General features: G+C 40.2%; 1 protein-coding gene and 1 long non-coding RNA gene across 4 annotated transcripts in view; one reads left to right on the top strand and one right to left on the bottom strand.

The window, feature by feature from the left end:
* Window positions 1-764: 764 nt before the first annotated feature.
* Window positions 765-10,586, bottom strand: LOC132381498 (uncharacterized). Its single transcript, XR_009508056.1, has 3 exons — window positions 10,333-10,586; window positions 9,605-9,654; window positions 765-896 (listed from the first exon to the last, which is right to left on the bottom strand). It is a non-coding gene; the product is annotated as an uncharacterized LOC132381498 (long non-coding RNA).
* Window positions 10,587-10,679: 93 nt separating this feature from the next.
* The window catches only part of LOC132399690 (nucleolar protein 4-like), a 305,251-nt gene continuing 294,763 nt past the window's right edge, over window positions 10,680-21,167 (top strand). For all 3 annotated transcript variants that reach the window (XM_059980370.1, XM_059980352.1, XM_059980361.1), the window contains exons 1-2: window positions 10,680-11,361; window positions 17,505-17,654. In XM_059980370.1, the coding sequence (XP_059836353.1) occupies window positions 11,080-11,361; window positions 17,505-17,654 (432 nt within the window). In that variant the 5' untranslated portion in view covers window positions 10,680-11,079. The remainder of the gene's footprint in view (window positions 11,362-17,504; window positions 17,655-21,167) is intronic.

The following is a 21,167-nucleotide window of genomic DNA, read 5'->3' as shown; positions in this document are numbered from 1 at the left end:
CCCATTCCTTCTCTCAGATGAAAGTTTCCTTGAAGTTATTTAAAAGTAGAGTTGGGAAATTACTTATAATATCCTAGCCACAGTTTATGTTTTTATCAACAATCTCTAATAAGTTTATTTGTCTGTTAACATATTGCAGTTTGCAGGAGCTTGCTGCATGTAAATTGGCTGCTGTGTTTCTTATAGCAGAGGCTAAACTTTAAGAAGTACATTTTCAAGCCAGGAAAGGAAGTGGAGTGGTGCAGCAGTGGAGAAGTTTAAATGAACACAATATGCACACGTGTTTTCAAGCTAGAAGGCAGAGAAGAACAGCAGCACAGAAAGCCTAATCTACTATAAAAGTAGGACCAAGGAAGCATTTCTGATCGGGTTCTTGCAAGGCACACTAGCCAATAAATGCAAGACAAGTACCAGTGGACAGGCCACTTTGCAAGATTCTGTTGTTGAGGTTCCACAGCAGTGATTGACAGAGAGTGCAGGATTATTCAGTGGCCAATCCCCTTGAACACCTCTTTTCAAGATCCTGTACATGATGGTTTAGGGGTGGGGGAGCGACTACTCAGGAGGAAGTAGTAACGGAGGCACCAAAACTCTTTCAATTCAGTCTCTCTGCCTGATGTCTGGGCATCCTTTAAAACATGCTAGAATATTTACAGAAATACTTAAACCAGTTGGTTCTGTAGTTTGAGGTTCCACCTGCTTTAAAAAGCCATCTATTTTACCACTGCTTCAAAGATTGCACTTACATCAACTGAAGTGAAGTGCTTCGAAGGGTGATCGTGACATGAATGAACTCTTTCCTCAGAGTTGACCTGGATTAGCTTCAGTTTGTCTACTATCATAACTGGTCAACAGCAGATGCAATTTCTCTGGCTCTTGACTCTGTTCTAGAACACCTGAATAACAGGAGCACACAAGTCAGGGTTCAGTTCATCGTTTACATTTTGGCGTTCAGCACAAATATCCCATCCAAACACCTCATCAAGCTTTATGACCTGGGTTGTTTTACCTCTCTCTGCATTTGGATACTTGACTCCCTTCTACAGACCTCAATTAATGAACGTTGGTAACAATATCTTCTCCTCTTTTTCAGATTTAAAGCTTGAGTGCTTAGCCCCTGCTCAACTCTATGTACACATTTTACTGAACGGCTATGCAGAACCTCTATTGTTGGATGGCTCATAGGTGGTGATTAGTCAGTGTACCAGAAGCAAGATAGGACACCTGGTTGAATGGTGCTGCAACAACAACCTCTTCCTCACTGTCAATTAAACTAAAGAACTGTTGACTAATGGAAGAGAAAGGTGGGTGAACATGTGGCAGTCTACATTGGTGGATCGGTTGTGGAGAGGTCAGCAGCTTTAAATTCCTGGGCATTACAACATATCAGGTGACCTGCCTGTGCTGGGCTGAGCACATGGATGCAACTGCAAGGAAGGTGCATCGGCATCTTTAATTCCTTAGCCAGTTAAGGAGGTTTGATTTGCGACCAAACACCTGACAAACTTCTACAGATGTACTGTTGAAAGAATCCTTGCCTGGCATGGAAATTCAAATGCACAAGAATGTAAGAAACTGCAGAGAGTGGTGGACTCAGCCCATTACATTCCTTCCTACAAATGGTTACATCTACATGAGCTGCTGCCTCAAGAAGGTAACGTCAGTCATCAAAGACCCAGGACATGCCATTTCCTGCATCTTCTCTCGGGCAGGAGGTACAAAATCCTGACATCCCACACCACCAGTTCATTCAGTTCTTGAATCAACCAGCTCAACTCTAATCACTAATTTGGTAGAGCATCTCTGTAATCACTTTGACCACTTTGAATTACAATGGGCATTGTTTCTTTTTATTCTAGTTCTGTTCTTTCTTGTAAACATTGTGTATAATTGATGGGAATGCTGCTTATATGATGCTGTGTGCCTGTGATACTGCTGCAAGTATGTTTTTCATTGCTCTGTGCACATATCTACTTATGCATATGACAATAAACTTGACCTTGACTTTGAAGTCTGACAGGGCTATAGTAAAATGAGAATTAATAGAAGGGCAAACAGGATACTGTGTAGCTGCAGATGGGATTCCAGGATGGTGTGTTGCCTCCCTGGTGCCAGGGTTGAGTATGTCTCCAAGCAGTTGCGGAACATTCTCAAGGAGGATGAGCCGCCAGAAGTCACTGTGCACAGTGGCACAAACGACAAAGGGATAAAATTCTATGGAGAGATTGTAGGGAGTTAGGCAAAAGGTTTAAAAAATGGGCCTTGCGGGTAGTAACCTCTGGATTACTCCTGGAGTCATGTGCTAGTAAGGGTAGAAGGAGGATTCTGCAGATGAATGGTTGAAGAGTTGGTGAAGGGAGCAGGAATTTCCTATTTTTGGACCATTTGGATATTTTGGGGTAGGTGTACCATGTATAAGAGTGTCAGGTTGCATCTGAACTGGAGAGGGACCAATTTCCTGGTTGGTAGATTTGCTTATGCTACTAGGGAGGATTTAAATTAGGTTAGTGCAGAGGTTGGATCCAAAGCAATAGTGAGGCAAATCAAAGGCTGCAAGTTGATGCAGAGGTCAACAACAGCAAGTTCAGTAGGCACAACAGGCAGGAACATGGCAGGGAATGAGGAAAAGCTGTTGGATTAAACTATTTTAATACAAGAGGCTTGACAAGTGAAATGGATTAACTTGGGGCAACAGAGAACTGGGAGTTGTCACAGAAAAGTGGCTAAGGGAAGGATGAGACTGGCAGCTTTATATATGTGGTATAGGTGAAGGTTCTTTGGAGGTGAAGGAAGGAGGGCATGTTGCATTTTTGATTGTGTAGAATGTTACGGTAGTAGTCATAGATAAAATTATCGAATGATCATCTAGTAAGGTTTTATGGCTGGAGTTTGAGAAGTAAGAAGAGGGTGATCATCATGTTGGTAGTATGATAGGTTCCCAATTGGTCAATGGGAATTAAAGTAACATATGCAGGGATATTGTGGAGAGATGCAAGAAAAACAAAGTATTCATAGTAGAGGATTTTAACTTTCCTATTGTAGTTTGGGACTGCTGTCGTGCTGAAGGGTTAGATATTGGTGAAATTTGTTCAGTGAGTTCTGGAAAGTTTCCTCAGACCTGACAAACTATGGAGAAAGACATGGGAATGGAAAATTCAATAGGGATGTCTTGAGGATAGTCTACATTACAGTAAGTGCTGGGTGTATTAAATCTTATGAAGGTACATAAATTTTGGGGCCTGATCATGTATATCCCAGGATTCTGTGATAAGCTAGAGAAGAAATTCTCATTTACTGGAGCTTAAGAAATCGAGAGGTGACTCCATAGAGATGTATAAAATCATGGGGCATAGATAAGGTGAATACTCACAGTCTTTTCCCCAGGGCTGGGGATGTAGGTTTAAAGTGAGAGGAGGAAGATTTAATAGGAACCTGAAGGACTTTTGCCACATGATGATTGGTATGTACAGTACATGTAACAAGTTGCCAGAGAAAGTGATTGAGGCGGGTACGATAACAACATTTAAATGAAATGTTGACAAGTACATGGATAGGAAGAACTTAGAGGGTTATGGGTCCAGCTTAGATAACCTCTTGATCATATCATGGATGAGTTGGTCTGAAGGCCTGTTTCTGTGGTGCATGACATGTGGTTGTAAAATACCTCAGAATATTCAGTTGTGAATGGCGCTGTAAGTTTGCTTTTTATTCCACTCCTTAATACTCCACGCCATTTTTCCTTTTACCTTATTTTTAATTAAAAAATATATAGGATCACATTTGTTTGATTTGTTTGCTGATTTTTAGGAGTGTACTTATTCTTGCGATTGGCATGATACTATGAAAGGATATTACCATTTGCCTTCATCTGAAATGTTAATCAGCAGCAGTCATGTTATTTGCTTTGGATATTCCATTTTATTACATTTTGGTTTATTTTAAAGTAAGTAGATTATTTCTGGTCTTTTTGATTTTTAAGATTCTGTTAAATGTTATTCTGTGGTTTCCTGACTGCAAGAAGACAATGATTTCTAATAAACCCCATGTCAGGATGCTGTTCATCTACTATAGCTCAACATTTAATACCATCATTCTCACAAATCCTGATTGGGAAGTTGCAGAACCTGGGCCTCTGTACTCCATCTGCAATTGGATCCTTGACTTCCTAACCGGAAGACCACAATCTGCGGATTGGTGATAACATCTCCTCCTTGCTGATGATCAACACTGGTGTATCTCAAGGGTGTGTGCTTAGCCCACTGCTCTGCTCTCTGTATACACATGACTGTGTGGCTAGACATAGCTTAAATATCATCTACAAATTTGCTGACAATACAACCATTGTTGGTAGAATCTCAGGTGGTGACGAGAGGGTGTACAGGAGTGAACTATTGCCAACTAGTGGAGTGTTGCCACAGAAACAACCTGGCACTCAACGTCAGTAAGACGAAAGAGCTGATTGTGGACTTCAGGGAAGGGTAAGACTAAGGAACACGTACCAATCCTCATAGAGGGATCAGAAGTGGAGAGAGTGAGCAGTTTTAAGTTCCTGGGTGTCAGGATCTCTGAGGATCTAACCTGGTCCCAACATATTGATGTAGTTGTAAAGAAGACAGCAGCTATATTTTATTAGGAGTTTGAAGAGATTTGACATGTCAACAATACACTCAAAATCTTCTATAGATGTACCATGGAGAGCATTCTGACAGACTGCATCACTGTCTGGTATTGGGTGGTGGGGTGGGGGGGGGGGGAGCTGATGCACAGGACCGAAAGAACCTGCAGAGGATCCATCTTGGGTACTTGCCTACAAAGTGCCCAGGACATCTTTATGGAGCAGTGCCTCAGAAAGGCAGTGTCCATTATTAAGGACCTCCAGCACCCATAGCAAGCTCTTTTCTCACTGTTACCATCAGGTAGAAGGTACAGAAGCCTGAAGCCACACACTTTGTCAGGAACAGCTTCGTCACCTCTGCCATCCGATTCCTAAATGGACATTGAACCCTTGGACACTACCTCGCCTTTTATAATATACAGTATTTCTGTTTTTTAATCTATTCAATATGTGTATACTGTAATTGATTTACTTATTTATTATTATTTTAATTTTATTTATTTTTTCTCTCTGCTAGATTATGCATTATATTCAACCGCTGCTGCTAAGTTAACAAATTTCACGTCACATGCCGGTGATAATAAACCTGATTCTGATTCTGATTCTGATTCTTCTAAATCCAGAGTTAACACATAAACGTTCTGGAGGAACTCAGCACATCAGGCAGCATCCATTGAAAGGAATGAACAGTTCATGTTTTGGGCAAGGCTGGAAAGGAAGGGGGAAGAAGACAGAATAAGAGGATGTCTCTCTTTGAAATAGGTTGATCCTTGGCTTGAGAGATATATGTGGGCCATGTGATTATACATTATGATGGTATACATTTCTGCAAATATGGATGGAGCAACAAAATTAAGACCAAGTTTTGAACTGCTAAATTAGAACTGGGTTTATCATATTTAGTATAAGTGTAGATCCTGTAACACATGGAAAGTGTCCATAATATGAAGATGGGACTTTGTTTCACAAAATCTGTGTGACTTCCTCTTCTACCAATGTTATGGGCAGATGGAGTTGCCACAGAAAGATTGGTGAAGGCGAGATCAAGTACATTCTTTTGTTGACTCAGCTACTGCAGAGCTAATCTGGAAACCAACCTCCCTCAGGATTCAACCAGAAGCGATACTGCCAGGCCACTATAGATGATGTTGAATCCTAGCCTGATCACATTCTGTGTCCTTACAACTTCTGATGCTGCAAGCAAATGTTGTTCATTGTGGAGGAATATACATCAGCTAAGGGAAGATTATAGGTGGGAATAATGGGGATGCTGCTTTGCCCATGTCCCATGCAATAAGAATTTATGGGATCAGGGGTCAATGTTGAGAACTCCCAGGCTCCTCCCTCTGTTTGTCTACCTTCATACTGCTCCATACAGTCTGCTTGTCATAGAGTCAAAGAATAATGCAGTATATAAGTAGGTCTTATGGCCCAACTCATCCATGTCACCCTAGAGGCACTTCTAAGCCAATCCCATGTGTCTCCATTTGCCTCTTTCTAAACCTTTCCTATCCACATACCTGTCTGTGTACCTTTGAAATGCTGTTATGGTCCTGCTGGTGAGACAAGATTTTCCTAAGGATGATGATGGAGGAGTCTTGTTTATAAGGTATAATCTGGTGAGTATTACTGGATTTGGCTATTTCTTGACTAGTGTCTGGGAAAACGCTTTTCATTCAGTCATTGATGTCCAGATGTTCATGAAGAAGACTTTGCAAATTTATTAGGCTTGGAGTGACCTTGCCATGTCTGAATTCATTGTCCAGGTCAATGGTAGGTAGTCTGTATGATCTTTTTCTGTATCTGTTGTGACATAGCAATAATGATCCAAGTAGGTGGCCAGAACAGTTAAGGAATCTCAGGTTTTCTCCCTTGAAAAGGACATTACTGAAATAGAAGGTTTTCTACAACAATTGTTATTTTCCTGTTCATCATTCTAATTTTCTAGTTTAATCTACAGATAATTAAACTATTTAAAATTCCATAGCTGCCAAAATGGGGTCTGAAACTGGGTGTCTTAATTTTCAGCCCAGAACACAAGATTACTAGTTCAGAAACGGCTGTGTGAGCACCATACCTTTGGAAAACAAAAAAAATACATATATATTCCCTCCATTATCATTTAGAGTCTAAGTGATAGTTCAAGGGCTCCCAACCTTTTTATACCATGATCAGCTGAGAAAATCATCGGGGTTTCTCTTCCTGCCATTACAGACATTTACACCACATGCTGCACGCACAAAGCTAACAGCATTGTGAAGGGCCCCATGTACCCCTTGTACAAACTCTTCTCCCTCCAGCATTTGGCAAAAGGTACCGAAGCATTTGGGCTCTCGCAACCAGATTGTGCAACAGTTCTTCCCCCAAGCTATCAGACTCCTCAATACCCAGTGTCTAGACTGACATCTACATCATTTATTATCATATTGAAATTTGTCCTCTTCTGTGCCTAATGTCTTGTTAATCAATGAACCAATTAATTAATTAATTGTTGTACTGCCCTGCATTGTTTTGTGCACTTTATGTAGTCCTGTAGTCTAGTGCAATTTTTGTGTTGTTTTACATAGTCTAGTGTAGCCTTGAATTGTCTTACATATTCTCGAGTAGCTTTGTGTTGTTTCGTGTAGCACCAGGGTCCTGGAGGAACATTGTTTTGTTTTTACTGTGTACTGTACCAGCAGTTTATGGTTGAAATGACAATGAAATCCGACTTGACTGAACTTGATTTGACTTGGCCTGACCTATATCATCAAGCAAAGGGGCTGTGGACCCCCAGTGTGGGAATCGATGATCTAGGCCATACTTCTTAGTCAACGTTTATCTCAAGTGTAGTCTCATGGTGGTGTCTAATCACCATGTTTTATATTGGGAACAAGCATAGTGGCCTTCTTCTGCACCCTGTCCAAAGCTCTTTCAGTTGTTATGTGTGGAGACCAAGACCAGACCCATCATGCTCTGTTGTATAAACAGTTGCCCTCTGAATGCATTCTAATGCACCACTCATTTGATGACGTTACTTTGTTGGTCTCTCAGGTTGCATCTAGTTGTGCACTCTTGATTTCCTTCACTTTTATGCATTTTCCTTAAGGCTAGGTTTGTTCAGTGTTTGGACAAATGGAACTTGCCATCTGTGGTTAGCAGCTCATCTAGGAGAAAGAAAACTTTTATCTCAAACCTCTTCATCCTTCTGGCTATACACACTCATGGGGAAGGTTTTAGGAATAAAACCCAAAGAAAAATTCAGAGCTGAAATCCCTAAGGAAGTCAATGCTGACTGGCAACTCCTGCAATGCTGCTGATGCCAAACTGTATCAATTTCTGCCATTCCTTTTGATTCATCAGCTGCATGGAGGTGGGGGGGGGGGGCAAGAGCAATAGCTTGCTTTCTATTTTGTACTGCCCTGGGTACCTATCACATAGATAGCTGGATGCAGTATCCATGGTTGACCCAGACAAATGGAGGGCCTCGTGTTTGTTTAATTTCTGTTTAGTCTACATGAAAAGTACTATAATTTTGCAAATTAAAACACAATCTTCTGTAAGGTTAAGGTAACTATTCCCAACCATTATTTTTCTCAGTTTAAGAAGCATGATAGACTCCATTTAAACTTTGAAATTTGCATTTAGTTGATCAATGATAACTTTCCTGTTCTTCCATACCATGGACAAAGTGTATATTATTTAAATACACCTCAACTGTCCTCTGTTGTTTCCAGAGTGCAGATTAGGCTAATGTGTATCCTAAAGTTTTCTCTTCCTGACATTGAATGGAGTTCCATTTCAGATCATTTACTCGGACGCTCTCCAGGTGCCTTTTTAAACCCACCTTTTGGTGGAGATCTGTGCCCAAAGTTCAGAATGTGAATCCAGCTGCTCCTCATAACCTGAAGAACAGCAGTGATAGCAACTGGCTATGGGACCTCCTGGATGCTGTCCAAAAAAGATAAATTGCATTTTCAGCCCTAAAGATCAATTAGTGCTGTTTAAACAGAGAGTTAGTGTTTATTTTGAGGATTATTAGTCTTGTTATGTGTCATGGACTCATCTGAGGTCAAAGAGTAATGTTCACTCACTGTGTAAGAGAGCCAATTTGGGTGACCAAATAACAAAATCTACATTTGCTTCTGCAGAGATCATTCAAAATAGATGTTAATAGTGTACATCTCCACAAAACAAAGAAATAAAATCTATATTCGGTTATCTGGGGTTGATGCTTATCTACAAAGCTGCTCCCTAATTTTTTGCCTCCCCTCACTCTCACACACACACACACACACACACACACACACACACACCATGTCTTCATCCCCCAAATTTATTTTTATTCCAGGTCCATTCATTTGTCTCCTGTAGATCTCAAAGCAAACATTTGGCAATTAAAAGCAGGCCAAACCTATTTTGAGATTGGAATGGGCGAGCTGGGGGTGATCACATTGCCAGGAGGTGAAGAAACCGGTCGTTAGAATGTTAGGAAAGCTAAGGTGAAATGTAAAAGAATTGTTGTGGAGTGCAGCGAGGGACAGTGTGGGAGAATGTTTGAAGGCGGGGTGACAGTGAAGAAAGATGGAGGGTGGGAGGAAGAGGGAATATGGCTGAGGGAGATTGAGGGTACTGGAGAGAGCTGTGGGAGATAAGAGACTGAAGCAAGAACTACATTGGGAGAGGATAGATTATGGGAGGAATGTACAAAAGTTTGAATGTTTTGCATCCATCTGTGTGTGTAAGTGATAATGCACTTCACGGATTACACGTGAACATTCAAATAAATCTAGTTTTCAGTTTCCTTGGCAGTAATCAAAGTCCACTTGGTAGGTGGCCATTGCACAAGGGAAGAAACGGTGCACAGGTACTTAATCTGCAGAAGCAACCTCAAAGCACTAAATAAAAAGTAAAAAAAAACTCACCAAAAAAATCCATTAGCAAAATAAACAAAACCAAAGTCAATACCCTCTCCCAGAATGAAATCTACAACATCAAAACAGTGCTCACCCTTATTCAATTATGGTTGTGGGCTCCATGTTTGCATGCTTGACAACAGACTGCCAAAGGAACCAAAAATAAAATTTTAGTATCAAGTATCAAGAAATCAGAGGCATCCAGAAAGTTAAAATACCCCCCCCCAAGAATCACTCGATCTTCAACTTTGAATTGAAAAACCATGAAAATTAGTGAGAAAAATCATTGAAATCTTCACGAAAAGCTGTAAACAACCCACAATTATTGGTCCGTGACCATTCAAAAGTGAGAAGAATCATTGAAGGCAATCAACATTTGTAATCTTTGTGATGAGTTCAAGCAGAGACCGGGGCAAACATGGATAGCCCACAGCACCCCGAATTATTCACCCTGGTCAAACACCATCATTTGCCAAGTTCACCGAACCCAGATTGTTCATATGTATGTATTATTTCAAAACCCGAGATGAGCTGGCATCAAATCACCTTCAACGGCAAGCATTTGCCTCAGAAAGAGAACTCTGAAACGCAAAATTGACCAGTGAGTCTGGATATCTAATATTTTGAGAGCGAGACCTATGTTTGCAGTATTCTTACTGTGTTTTGATTATTTAAAGTGGAGTACAGACAATTGAATTGTATGGAAACAATTAAATGCTAATATTCTCGTGATATAAGATTATTTTGTTTATGGTTTTCTTTCTAGTCGTAATATCATGACAATTACCGTTTCCTTTGAAATTGCACAATGTGCGGATTCACCTGTATCAGCTGTTGAATGTGCAGTGCTATCACACAGTGCAGAAGGCATGCGTGTTGCACTGTATTCCTAAATGGGACAGCTGTACGTGACATCATTGATTGGCCGTCGCCAGAGAAACTTTTGTTCCGCTGTCCAATGGTGAGGCTCGAAACAAAAAGGGAAGAGCTCGTGGAGCAGGGAAACCCGGCGCTGGCGCTCCGTCGGTGGCAGCTCGGGGGGCCGAGAGAGAGAGGGCGAGAGAGAGAGAGAGAGAGTGGGAGAGAGAAAGAGCGAGCGAGAGGGAGGGAGGGAGGGAGGAAGAGAGAGAGAGAGAGAGAGGGGGGAGGGAGGGAACGAACGAGCGAGCGAGCGCGAGAGGAGAGAGAGAGAGCGCGGCGCGTGATCCGCTCGCCTCCTCTTTGCACGGCGAGAGACAGGAGCACGGTCCCACAGGCGGCACCGATCCGGGCAAGGGCGGCAGTGCTGCTAACGGTACCAACGGGGTAAGAACAAAAACTGCTACCAGAGCTGGGTCCGGCCGCATCGCCCTCTTTACAGACGGACACTTTGCCGATGTGCAGTGCTCGATATTTTATATCGATCATTTATTTATTATTTTAAAATATAAATAATGATTTAATAAATTAGTATCCCTATTCGGACTTGTCGTTTAACATCCTTTTCGGTGTATTATTGGATCCATTTGGGCTATCCAGGTGTAAAGTCCACACATTAGCCACACTCGAGTCCCAGGCTCCTGGGCTATTATGGAGAACAAAGCGGCCGCACGGGACAGCAGCGACCGGGACCTGTACCGTCAGTTCCAGGAGTGGTGTCTGAAGACCTATGGGGACTCCGGCAAAACCAAGACGGTCACCCGTAAGAAATACGATCGCATCGTCCAATTTCTGAGCGGAGTGGAGCCCAGTTCTGCAGATAACGCCAAATTTAAATTCTGGGTGAAATCGAAAGGGTTCCAGCTGGGATCGTCGGAGGAGCTTAAAGCTGGAGGTGGTAAACTGGTCCTTTACGTCCCGGTCAAAACAACGGTTAGTGTTCACTTATATTAAAGTTGATGTTTATTTGTTTCCAAGTCTGGACGTATAGAAATCAAGGGGTGCCACAGTTGGCTGTCTGACGATGGGGTGTTTGGTCTTCTATCGTGCATCAGGCGGTCATGTTGCCTGGGCTGGTACGTCCAGACTGTACACTCAGCTTATAATTTTCTCTTATTTAATTACATTGAAAATGACGTTTGGGTTAATTGGTTATTTCGCTTACAGCTAGAATGCTTACCTTGAGCAGCATTTTTATTTCTTAAAAAGTAGCACTAATTCTCAAAATGTAGAATTTTAAAGCTTATTTTGAGATAAGAGTCCTTGATGCATCCCGGATAATATTACATAGTGTCGGGACAGAATGTTTGGTAGGAAGCCAAATGCAGCGCTGGTGGGTGTGTATAACCCCCTCCCCCCGCCGCCCCGTCTCAGTTTTTCCAATTTATTTTCTAAACGGACCTGTTTTCTCTTGATGTTACGATACTGTTAATAAAATAGGGTAACATGGTATTTCAAAAATAGTTTGCCTTCTACCTATGGTTTAATTCTATAAACGGTCTGTTTAAATAGCTTCTGTTAGGCATTTCAAGCAGCACTTCCAAATTCCCAGATTTCGATAGCATCAGACGGATAATTGTGATAGCTGTTCGGAAACATTTTTTTTAACAATCCAAATCTCCTCGTCCACCCACGCGATTATCCCAGTGAAACAGAAAGGGAGTGATCACAATGAGGGTGCGTATGCCGGGGCTCTGTTTCCCTAACATTTCTGACAACCTGGATCGTGCTGGGTCTTGAGGGACTGTTTTTTTTTGGACCGTTCATTTCTGTCTGCCCGAGAGATCTCTTCTTACTAGTAGATCCGTGGTCGCTGTCTAATAATTAGGCTTCAAGATTACTATCTTTTAAAAGACATCGTAACTGAAGCAATACCGTCTGTTCTCGGGCTAATTAACCACGGTGCCCGATTGCCTGAAGAGACTGAATTACAAATGCCATCAGCAGGGCAGGCAATTGCAAATAAAATGGGAGCTTTCTTTGCACCGTTTAGTATCCATTTTATGTATTACATAAAAAACACAAACTGTATTATTCCCGTTAAAAGTATGGGCAATCTCATGGCTTCCAGAGCCTACATCGACGGTGCATTTTGATATTTTAGAGCTCAATGAACAACATCGCAGAGAAATTAGAAATTATTGGCATTTCTACATTCACGTCCTCCTTTGGTCTGGGATGTGCACTTTTGTCACCAGGCAACAGAACCTGGCATTTCTTGCATCACGATGGGACGAAGGTACCAGCTGCTGACGAATGGAGGCAGATATCACTGACCACCTCGCTGTTTGTTTCCTCTGACCATGGCCTTGATTCTCATGTGGACCAAGTAAATAAAGGACTTTTTAATATCGTCGTGAATACTGAATTGGAGCTGATACCTCCTCAGACGTAATAATGTTAATAGTAATTTTCTGTTGGCAAATAAAATAACCCTGTTATAGGCAATGGATTTTACAACTGGAGATGGACTTGCAAGTATAAATCAAGATACATGGTATCCTTGTTACAAGACTATGTTGGCGAAGTGGGAGTTCTTGCCTTTGATGGGCATGCTGTTAGTAAAACGCGCAAATATCTCAGAAGTTCAAATACATTAAGGAAAATATTCTGTACATTTTTTCTTAAAATTAACAAGCCACGTAGGTATCCCAAAGTCCGATGATACCACAGTCTCCACTAATTTTGTGTTTTGGCATACGTGGATAATAAAGTCATAGAGGGCAGCTTAAAAATACCAAGCACCCCAGTTATCAGTTTTACTGTCCGTGCATACAGTGTTACTGGCGACCATATTGCTATCTGGTAGGCCAGTCACCAACCTTCTAGAATATTTATTTTTTATTAGCAAGTTGGATCGGTCGTAGACTCTTGTCTTGCAGTCAATATTCCTGTAATTTTTGAATGTGGGAGGAAAAATAATCCTCATTGCTAATGCTGAGTTGTGTGGTTCTCCTGCTGTATATTTTAAGGTTGAAAATTCGATGACGAGGCCCGGAATGGCGTGCCATCTCGCCCCTCCCCTCCCCCTCCGGGAGCTGGTGGTGTTGCCTGGCCGGTCGGATGTCGACAATCTGGCGTAATGCATCTGTGCTGCGAAAGGCACTAGTCCCGCCTGGGCGCGAGCCCGCGCTGACCGGGACAGCGCCGCGCGTGCACCCGCGCGCGGTTCAACTCGCTGGGATTCCGTGGGAGCGCGCTCCAGGACCCGCTCACCTCGCGCTGTTCTCGGGTTCCCATGGAGACGGTTACTACCTGTCTGCGCTCCGGCCCGCGACGCATAATCAACCTGTTGGCTCCCCGGTGGACAATGGGAGTCGCTTTCGCTGCACAAGGCGACTGGGCCAGGAAGCGCAGGCAGCTGCTAGGCCGGGCAGCGCACCTGGTTCCTTTTGAAACCCAGGACTGGCAGGGAGCAAGATTTCCCTGCAATACTTGCCCGAGTCAAAAATGCCCCTCTCTTCTGCCTCATTTCTGTTAATGGCAGGGAGGTCTTGGGTCAGGCCAAGAGAGGATTCCGAAATATATTTGCAGCAACTCCGTGGTGGTCCTGTACCCTTTTGCAAAATATATAATCCCATCTTCTTTTCGCCTCCTTCGCATCATTTTAGAGAGATGATTTAGTTGTGAAAGCGAACGGATTGGGTTGCGACTGCAATTGCTGCGCGGACGAGCTCTATATCGATTGAAATACACTTCTTTCTATATCCCGATTATTGTCAGAGGCTACATATTGTTATAATATTACGAAATTGAAATTACCTCCATCTCTTGTAATTTTATCTTAAACTAAACAACTAGTGATGCCATTCGAACCACTTTTAAGTTGACATGCCAGAAAAATAAAATGCAATATTTTCCAGATACAGTGCTAATTGCCACAGGTGTGAATGGTACCAGGTTAACGAGCTTACGTTCCCATCTGTTTTCCAAGGTGAAGAATTTGAGCTCTGGAGGATAGTAACGCGTGCTCTTAATTTGTCCCTTGATGGGTGCCTCATTCCGTGTTGCTTTTGCAGTTTGGGGGGTGTTAGAAAGGATAAAAAAACTATATCCCATGAGGCTTTCTGTTGATCAGGGTCGACCATGGATGCTGCATCCCAGCTGTTTACGTGATATGCAACCCGGGCAGTAGGATATGGAGAGCAAGCTGTTGGCCACGTAGCAGCGTCCCCCCCCTTCCCCCTCCCCACCCATGCAGCTGATGAATCCAAAGTAACGGCAAAGATGGAGTTTGATACCAGCAGTGTCACGGGAGTTTCCAGTCAGCGTTGAACTCACAGTAGAACCAGCTTAGGGACTCCAGCTCCAGATTTCTCCTCCTGATTTACTCCTGAAGCCTTCCCCATGTGTGGGTATATCTGCAAGGAGGGGCAGGTTTGAGATCAAGAGTTTTCTTTCTCCTAGATGAGCTGCTAACCACAGCTGATGAGCCCCATCTGCCTGAAGTGACTGGTTTTAAGGTGCCAGTAACCTGCTTTTGCCCCTTCTGTTGATAGAAATGTTGTTGCCAGGCGTAGTAGCTAAGCCACACGTGAAGGCCAAGAGCTGGTTGAAAGAAGCTATTTGAGATGGACCATTTAATAGTTAGTGGGAACTTACCCCACTACCATCCCTGGCTATGACAACCTTAAGGAACTGATATCCCAAACAAATAGATTATTTGTATGAATTTATCAATTTTCTTTTTTTGATACTGAAGACTTATGTTTTGAAAGGATTAGTTAGGGTATTCCACATATCAAAGGAAACTATCTCTAAAATGGGATCTTAATCCATAAAACACCTATTCACTGTTGCTATCAAATTTAAATAAAAAGCATATTCTGATGCACAGGGTTAATCAAATTATCAATGTTTTTTTGATTTTCTTCAATTCCCACCAGTTCTGGATTGAGGGAGCAGTTGTATGTCATTTACTGAAAATGAAGATATTTAAGCAGCATTATAAAACAAAGAATAGGAAGTAATATATTTCATTAGATAACACACATTGGTGAGTCTTTGAAGAGGCTGTTAAAAACAAGTTTATTTTTGTTATTTTTGAATACAAGTGTGCTTAATGAAATAGACTCAATCTGGAATTCTGGAGTACCAGACAACATATCTGCTCGATGTTAGTTTGCTCCATTGCAGGTTGATTATGCTAAGGTTCAATTTTGGTTTCATTGGTTGACATGGGAAGAAACTCATCATTTTGTTCATATTAAAATGCTATAATTACACTGTACTCTTATTTGTATGATAGCTAATAATACAAAAATCAACAGACTTAGTGAATAGTAGTCTTGAATTAACTTCTGTTCATCTTCCTAATGTGTTTACTGTTCCCTCATATCATGCTCCTGAATGGTGCCTTTCCTGCACGCTGACTAGAAGTACATTTATTGGAGTTTATGTTGACAGACTCTTGCCCATATGTTTGATCAGCTTGTATGCTTTGCAAGATATAAAGTTTTTGTTATCTTTCAAATGTTGTTGGAAAGTCCTGTTGGATTGTACTTGTAATGGGTTGGACTTGAATTGTGAATTTGTTAAAGTAACTAATTTATTTGCTTTTATACATCCTAAATTTGCCATGCATCTATAAAATTTATTTCTCAACAATAAGATGTTTTCCACAGAAATTATACTTCATTAATAGCAGGAGACCAAATGTTGTTTTGTTGGAGAGAAGTAAAATTATATGTATGATTCCTTTAAAAAGGTGTGTGGTGGTTTGAGTTTGATTATGTGTTCGGGTAATCCCTGTGTTAGAAGATTTTGCAAAATAAGAAACCTATAAAACTTAGGGAAGGCAAGCCTAGATGACCAGATTACTATCAATAGAACACTGACCATTATGGCAAAGTACAGACCCTTCGGCCAACGATATTGTATCAACCTTTGACCTACTCTAAGATTGATCTAACCCTTCCACCCCACATAGGCCTATGGATTATAGAAAAATAGAGGGCTATCTAAGAGACTCTTAAATGTTGCTAATATATCCACCTCGCCCATTACCCCAGCAGTGTGTTCCTCACACGCACCACTCTGGGGGGGGGGGGGGGGTGGGGTACTTGCTTCTAACATCTTCCCACTGTACTTTGCTCTAATCACCTTTAATATTATGCCCCCTCATATTAGCCATTTCTACCCTGGGAAAAATATCTGTCTGTCCACTCGATCTATGCCTCATGATCTTGTATACCTCTGTCAATTTGCCTGTCATCCTCCTTCACTCCAAGGATAAAAGCCCTAGCTCGCTCAACCTATTCTCATAAGACATACTTTCCAGTCCAGGCAACATTCTGGCATATCTTCTCTATACCATCTCTCAAACTTCCACATCCTTGATGTGATGGGGTGACCAGAATGAACACCAATATTCCAAGTCTAGTCGAACAAGGCTTTTAGCAACATTACATTTGTTAATGTTTGAATAGGAAGAAGGGATATTTGCAGTAAAGCAACATAATTTTTGTGTAACTCTATCCAATGTTTTACAGAATAACAAATTTTTTGAATGATTATCATTGTAGAATGGAAGTCAACTTGCACCCAACCAAAGGTTATGCTTTTGTCTACATCGTTGGGGAAGTTTGGATATTGAGGAGTTCTTCATGTTACATAAATTGCAACAGTTAGTCTGTAAATCGTAGTTTTTTTTCAGCAAAGCTCTGATCATTGATAGGGTAAACAATTAGACCATAAGATACAGGAGCAGAAGGAGGCTATTCGACCCATTGAGTCTGCTCCACTATTCAATCATGGGCTGATCCAATTCTTCCAGTCATCCCCACTCCCCTGCCTTCTCCCCATGCCCTTTGATGCCCTGGCTAATGGTAAAGTAAAACTAAATTTTAGATATTAGAAGAATCAAAGGAGAGTACAAAAGAATTGAGCTGCTGCAAAAGATGCGCCATGACATCACAGACAATGGGTTCAACCTACTTCTGTTTCTTATGTTAAGTTTTTATATTAGAAATTATGAGATAATGCTGATCTTTCGCTGGACTGTCAATTTTTGCACTGTTTATTTTCACACTATAAATGTACAAACCTTGAGCAAGACTTTTTTTGTGGTTTTACAGGATGGAATCAGTACTACAGAGAAGCAGTCTTTAAAACGAGTTGCAGTAGTTGAGGATTTTTTTGATATTATTTACTCCATGCACGTTGAAATAGGAATAAATGGAGAAAAATCCCGGAAACACGCTGGCCAGAAAAGAACCTACAAGGCAGTAAGTGATTGATCTTCAATTTGTTTATATATATATATTTTTTTATATATAACTACAATATGTCACCAGAGGTGTATTTTGGTTTATAAGGACATCTTCAATAAGTCAATAAGAGTAAATGAAGAAAAATCCCAAAAACACAGTGACATGTTTTCGGGATTTTTCCCAGAAAAGCATGACGGAATATGAAAGATATTATAAATGGCAGCATTAAAAGATCTTGTAATTTATTGGTGGCTGCAACAGGTGGTCAAAACTACCTAATGTGTCATCAGCACCAGCTTAACTGCCATCAAAACATATATACAGAAAGGTACTGGAAAAGATCATGAAGGATCCTACCCACCCTCCTAATGGACTGTTTTCTCAGTCCCTTCAGGAAGGGTGCTAAGTAGCATCTATGCCAGGACCAGCAAAGTCAAGAATAGCTACTTTCCCTGAGCAATAAGGCTGATCAACGCCTCCACCCAATAAACCACCCCTCCTCACTCCCCCCACCATCATGACTTTATCATTTTCAGTCAATCATCATATGTACAGACACTCCTGTGCCTAGTGTCACTTTATGTACACACAATGAAGCTATTGTGATTTGTTTTTAATCATTGTGTTCTTTATCTTACTGTGGTTTTTTTTTGTGCTGCATCAGATTTGGAGTAACAATTATTTTGTTCTGCTTTACACTTGAGTACTGGAAGTGACAAACAATCTTGAATCATATGCTTATTTACCATTTTACCCCTTTTCGAATTCACTTTTTAGACATTGTCATAGAATTAAAATAATAGAAACAGTCCCTTTGGCCCTTCAACAATTGGCCGTTTTATTACAAATCTCCATTAATACCAATTTTTAAAATTGTCTGTATATTGTCTTCAGCTTCTGCAATTATTGTACAAACACTATAGGGGCAATTTATAATAGTTATCAGCCTACGTGTCTATGGGATGTGTGAGGAAACCAGAGCACCCAGAGAAAACCCATTTTAATGTCATGTAATGATGCAGGCTTAGCTCTGTCAAAATATGGTAAAACTAAAGTCGATTTTAGACAAATATGGAAAAAAACATCCAGAGATTAGCTTGCTGTTAAAATAAGTGATTGTCCTGAACACAAGATGTATCTCAATAAATAAATAATAAAGATCAAGAGACTTCATTTGGATTCATGACTCTCTAAAATAGCACATGCAGTGAGCAGTGTTCTGTTCACAGCATGTACTGAATACACTTTGCACCACTTTCTTTGTATTATGTGGGAAAAGAGTTGCAATATGACACACAAATAAATGAAACATGTATTATTTTAAATTCAACTTATTTTATTCCTCAGAATTTTATGTTGCTGCATTGGTGCTTAATATTAACTGGCATTTAATCTTGATTTGTATGTCTTTAAGAGAGTAGGATATGAAGGAAAAATATACTGAGCCCTCTTTTATAAATATTCTTCTGCTTTCAATTCTTTCTCAGGTAGGGTGGCATCAGTTGCTTCATATTATACATGATACTAGCAATGATCAATATTTATTTGTATTATAGTAAAATAAAGGGATTTAATGAGGGGAAAATGGTCCAGTATTTGATCAAGTACATATATTCATGTGTGTAAGTCTTTTCAACTTTTCACAGGCAATACGGGAAATAGTCCGCTTAAATTTGACAGAATCTTCAAAAGTGCTTTGGATTTTTTTTTATTAAAATGTAGGTGCTACTTAAATGAAAATTAGTGATGAAACTGATGTAAATTATCCAGATAATTTATTTAACGTGTACATTTGGACAATTAAGTAATAACTCTGATTAAATTAAGTAAAGATGCTTTTGTGTAATAATGATTTGCCAGTAATAGGCTATGTTGCTTGACCTGTATCAAATAATTCTTAAATTTGTTTTTCTTGGTTTAATAAAGGCTCACCCATATTTTTCATTTTATAAAATCTAACTGTAGCTGTCATTAGCATCATGTTCACAATCCAAAAATAAGGCCTTTATAGGTAACATTGTTGAATTCCTGACACCTACTAACACAGGAAGTGAGGTGCCGAGGGCTGAATGATTACTTAGTATAACATTTTTGGAAACATCAAAATATTTCTCATTTGCAAATTTAATTATTTTCATATTTTTAAAAAGTAAACACTTAATATGAATATATTCAAGATCTGTGCCCTCTGCAGAATATTTGTGTTCAATCTGTAAAGGTGATATTGGCCTTCCATTTGGCTATCGCTTTAATTCTCTATGCTACTTACACTTTGATTTCTGCCTTTGGCCGCCTACTTTTATTACAACCATGCTGAAGGTAAGTTCAAAGAACAGCCTCTCTTTATCTGAATTAATACGTTACACTCTTGCAGATTATATTATCATATAGATTTGCCATTCTGCCCTTAATCTCAGATAGAATTGTTACAACATAGAAGAATGTTGTTATACCTATCATACCCATGCTAGTTGTGAAAACTACCTAGTCTAATCTAATCTCCCAAGACTTGGCCCATGATCTGCAGATTATTGTATTTCAAGTAACTGTTCAGGTATTTTAAAATGTTTCTGTTTTGACCACCCTTCCAGGCAGTGAGTTCCAATTCCTACTACTCTTTGGGTGAAAATATGTTTTTCCTCTAACCCTATCTATTTTAAATCTATGCCCTTTACTTTTTGATCACTTTCTAAGTCCTTCATATTTACAATATCTTGGCTTCTGATAATTTTATACACTCTAAGTCTTGCCATTAATGTAATGAACAGAACTATGTAGTCTTGAAGCTTTGGTCAAGTTATTCTTTTAGCATGTCCTTTCTTCTCTTATGTTCAATGCATTGGCTAATAAAGGATAAAAAATCAGGTGTGCCTTTTTTTTTTAAAAAACTGTCTGAATGAAGTGCCCTGCTACTTTTAAACTACTGTGTACATACATCCAAGGTTTCTCTTTTCCTCCAACTAGCATGCAGCTTCCTATTAAGTATACATTCTCCTACCATTATACCTCGCATTTTTCTGGATAACATTGGTTAAGAAACGGTGTCTTTCTAAGCAAAGTTTATAGTATCCTTCAGAATTGATTTCAATAATTTACTGAACATTGTTTAAACTAACTATTCTGTAATTACTTTTTTATATTCCTTTTTAAACAATGATACGGTATCACATCTTCTGGTATCGCCCCTATAGTCAGGGTACATTCAAAGCCTCTACATTTTTCTTCCTTGATATTTTGCACAACCTGGGATAGATTTTTACTGGCTCAGTCATTTGCTCACTTTTGAAGATGCTAATTCAGTCAACACTTCTTTCATTGTTTATGTCATCTGATATTAGCATCTCTTCCTGTATAAAAACAATAACCACAACAGTGGGAAGGCAAGTTGCAAGGAGGATATAGGCAGTTCACACAGATTGTTAGTTTATATATTGTTAGGTTAAATGAGTGGGCAAGAAGGTAACAAGTGGAATATAATGTACAAAAATAAAAGATTTTTCATTTTGGAAGAAAAAAAGAATAGATTAT

Source organism: Hypanus sabinus, chromosome 1 (assembly GCF_030144855.1).
Source record: "Hypanus sabinus isolate sHypSab1 chromosome 1, sHypSab1.hap1, whole genome shotgun sequence".
Classification (NCBI taxonomy): domain Eukaryota; kingdom Metazoa; phylum Chordata; class Chondrichthyes; order Myliobatiformes; family Dasyatidae; genus Hypanus; species Hypanus sabinus.
Note: the sequence above shows the minus strand (reverse complement) of the source record. Positions and strands in the feature narration are given on the sequence as shown.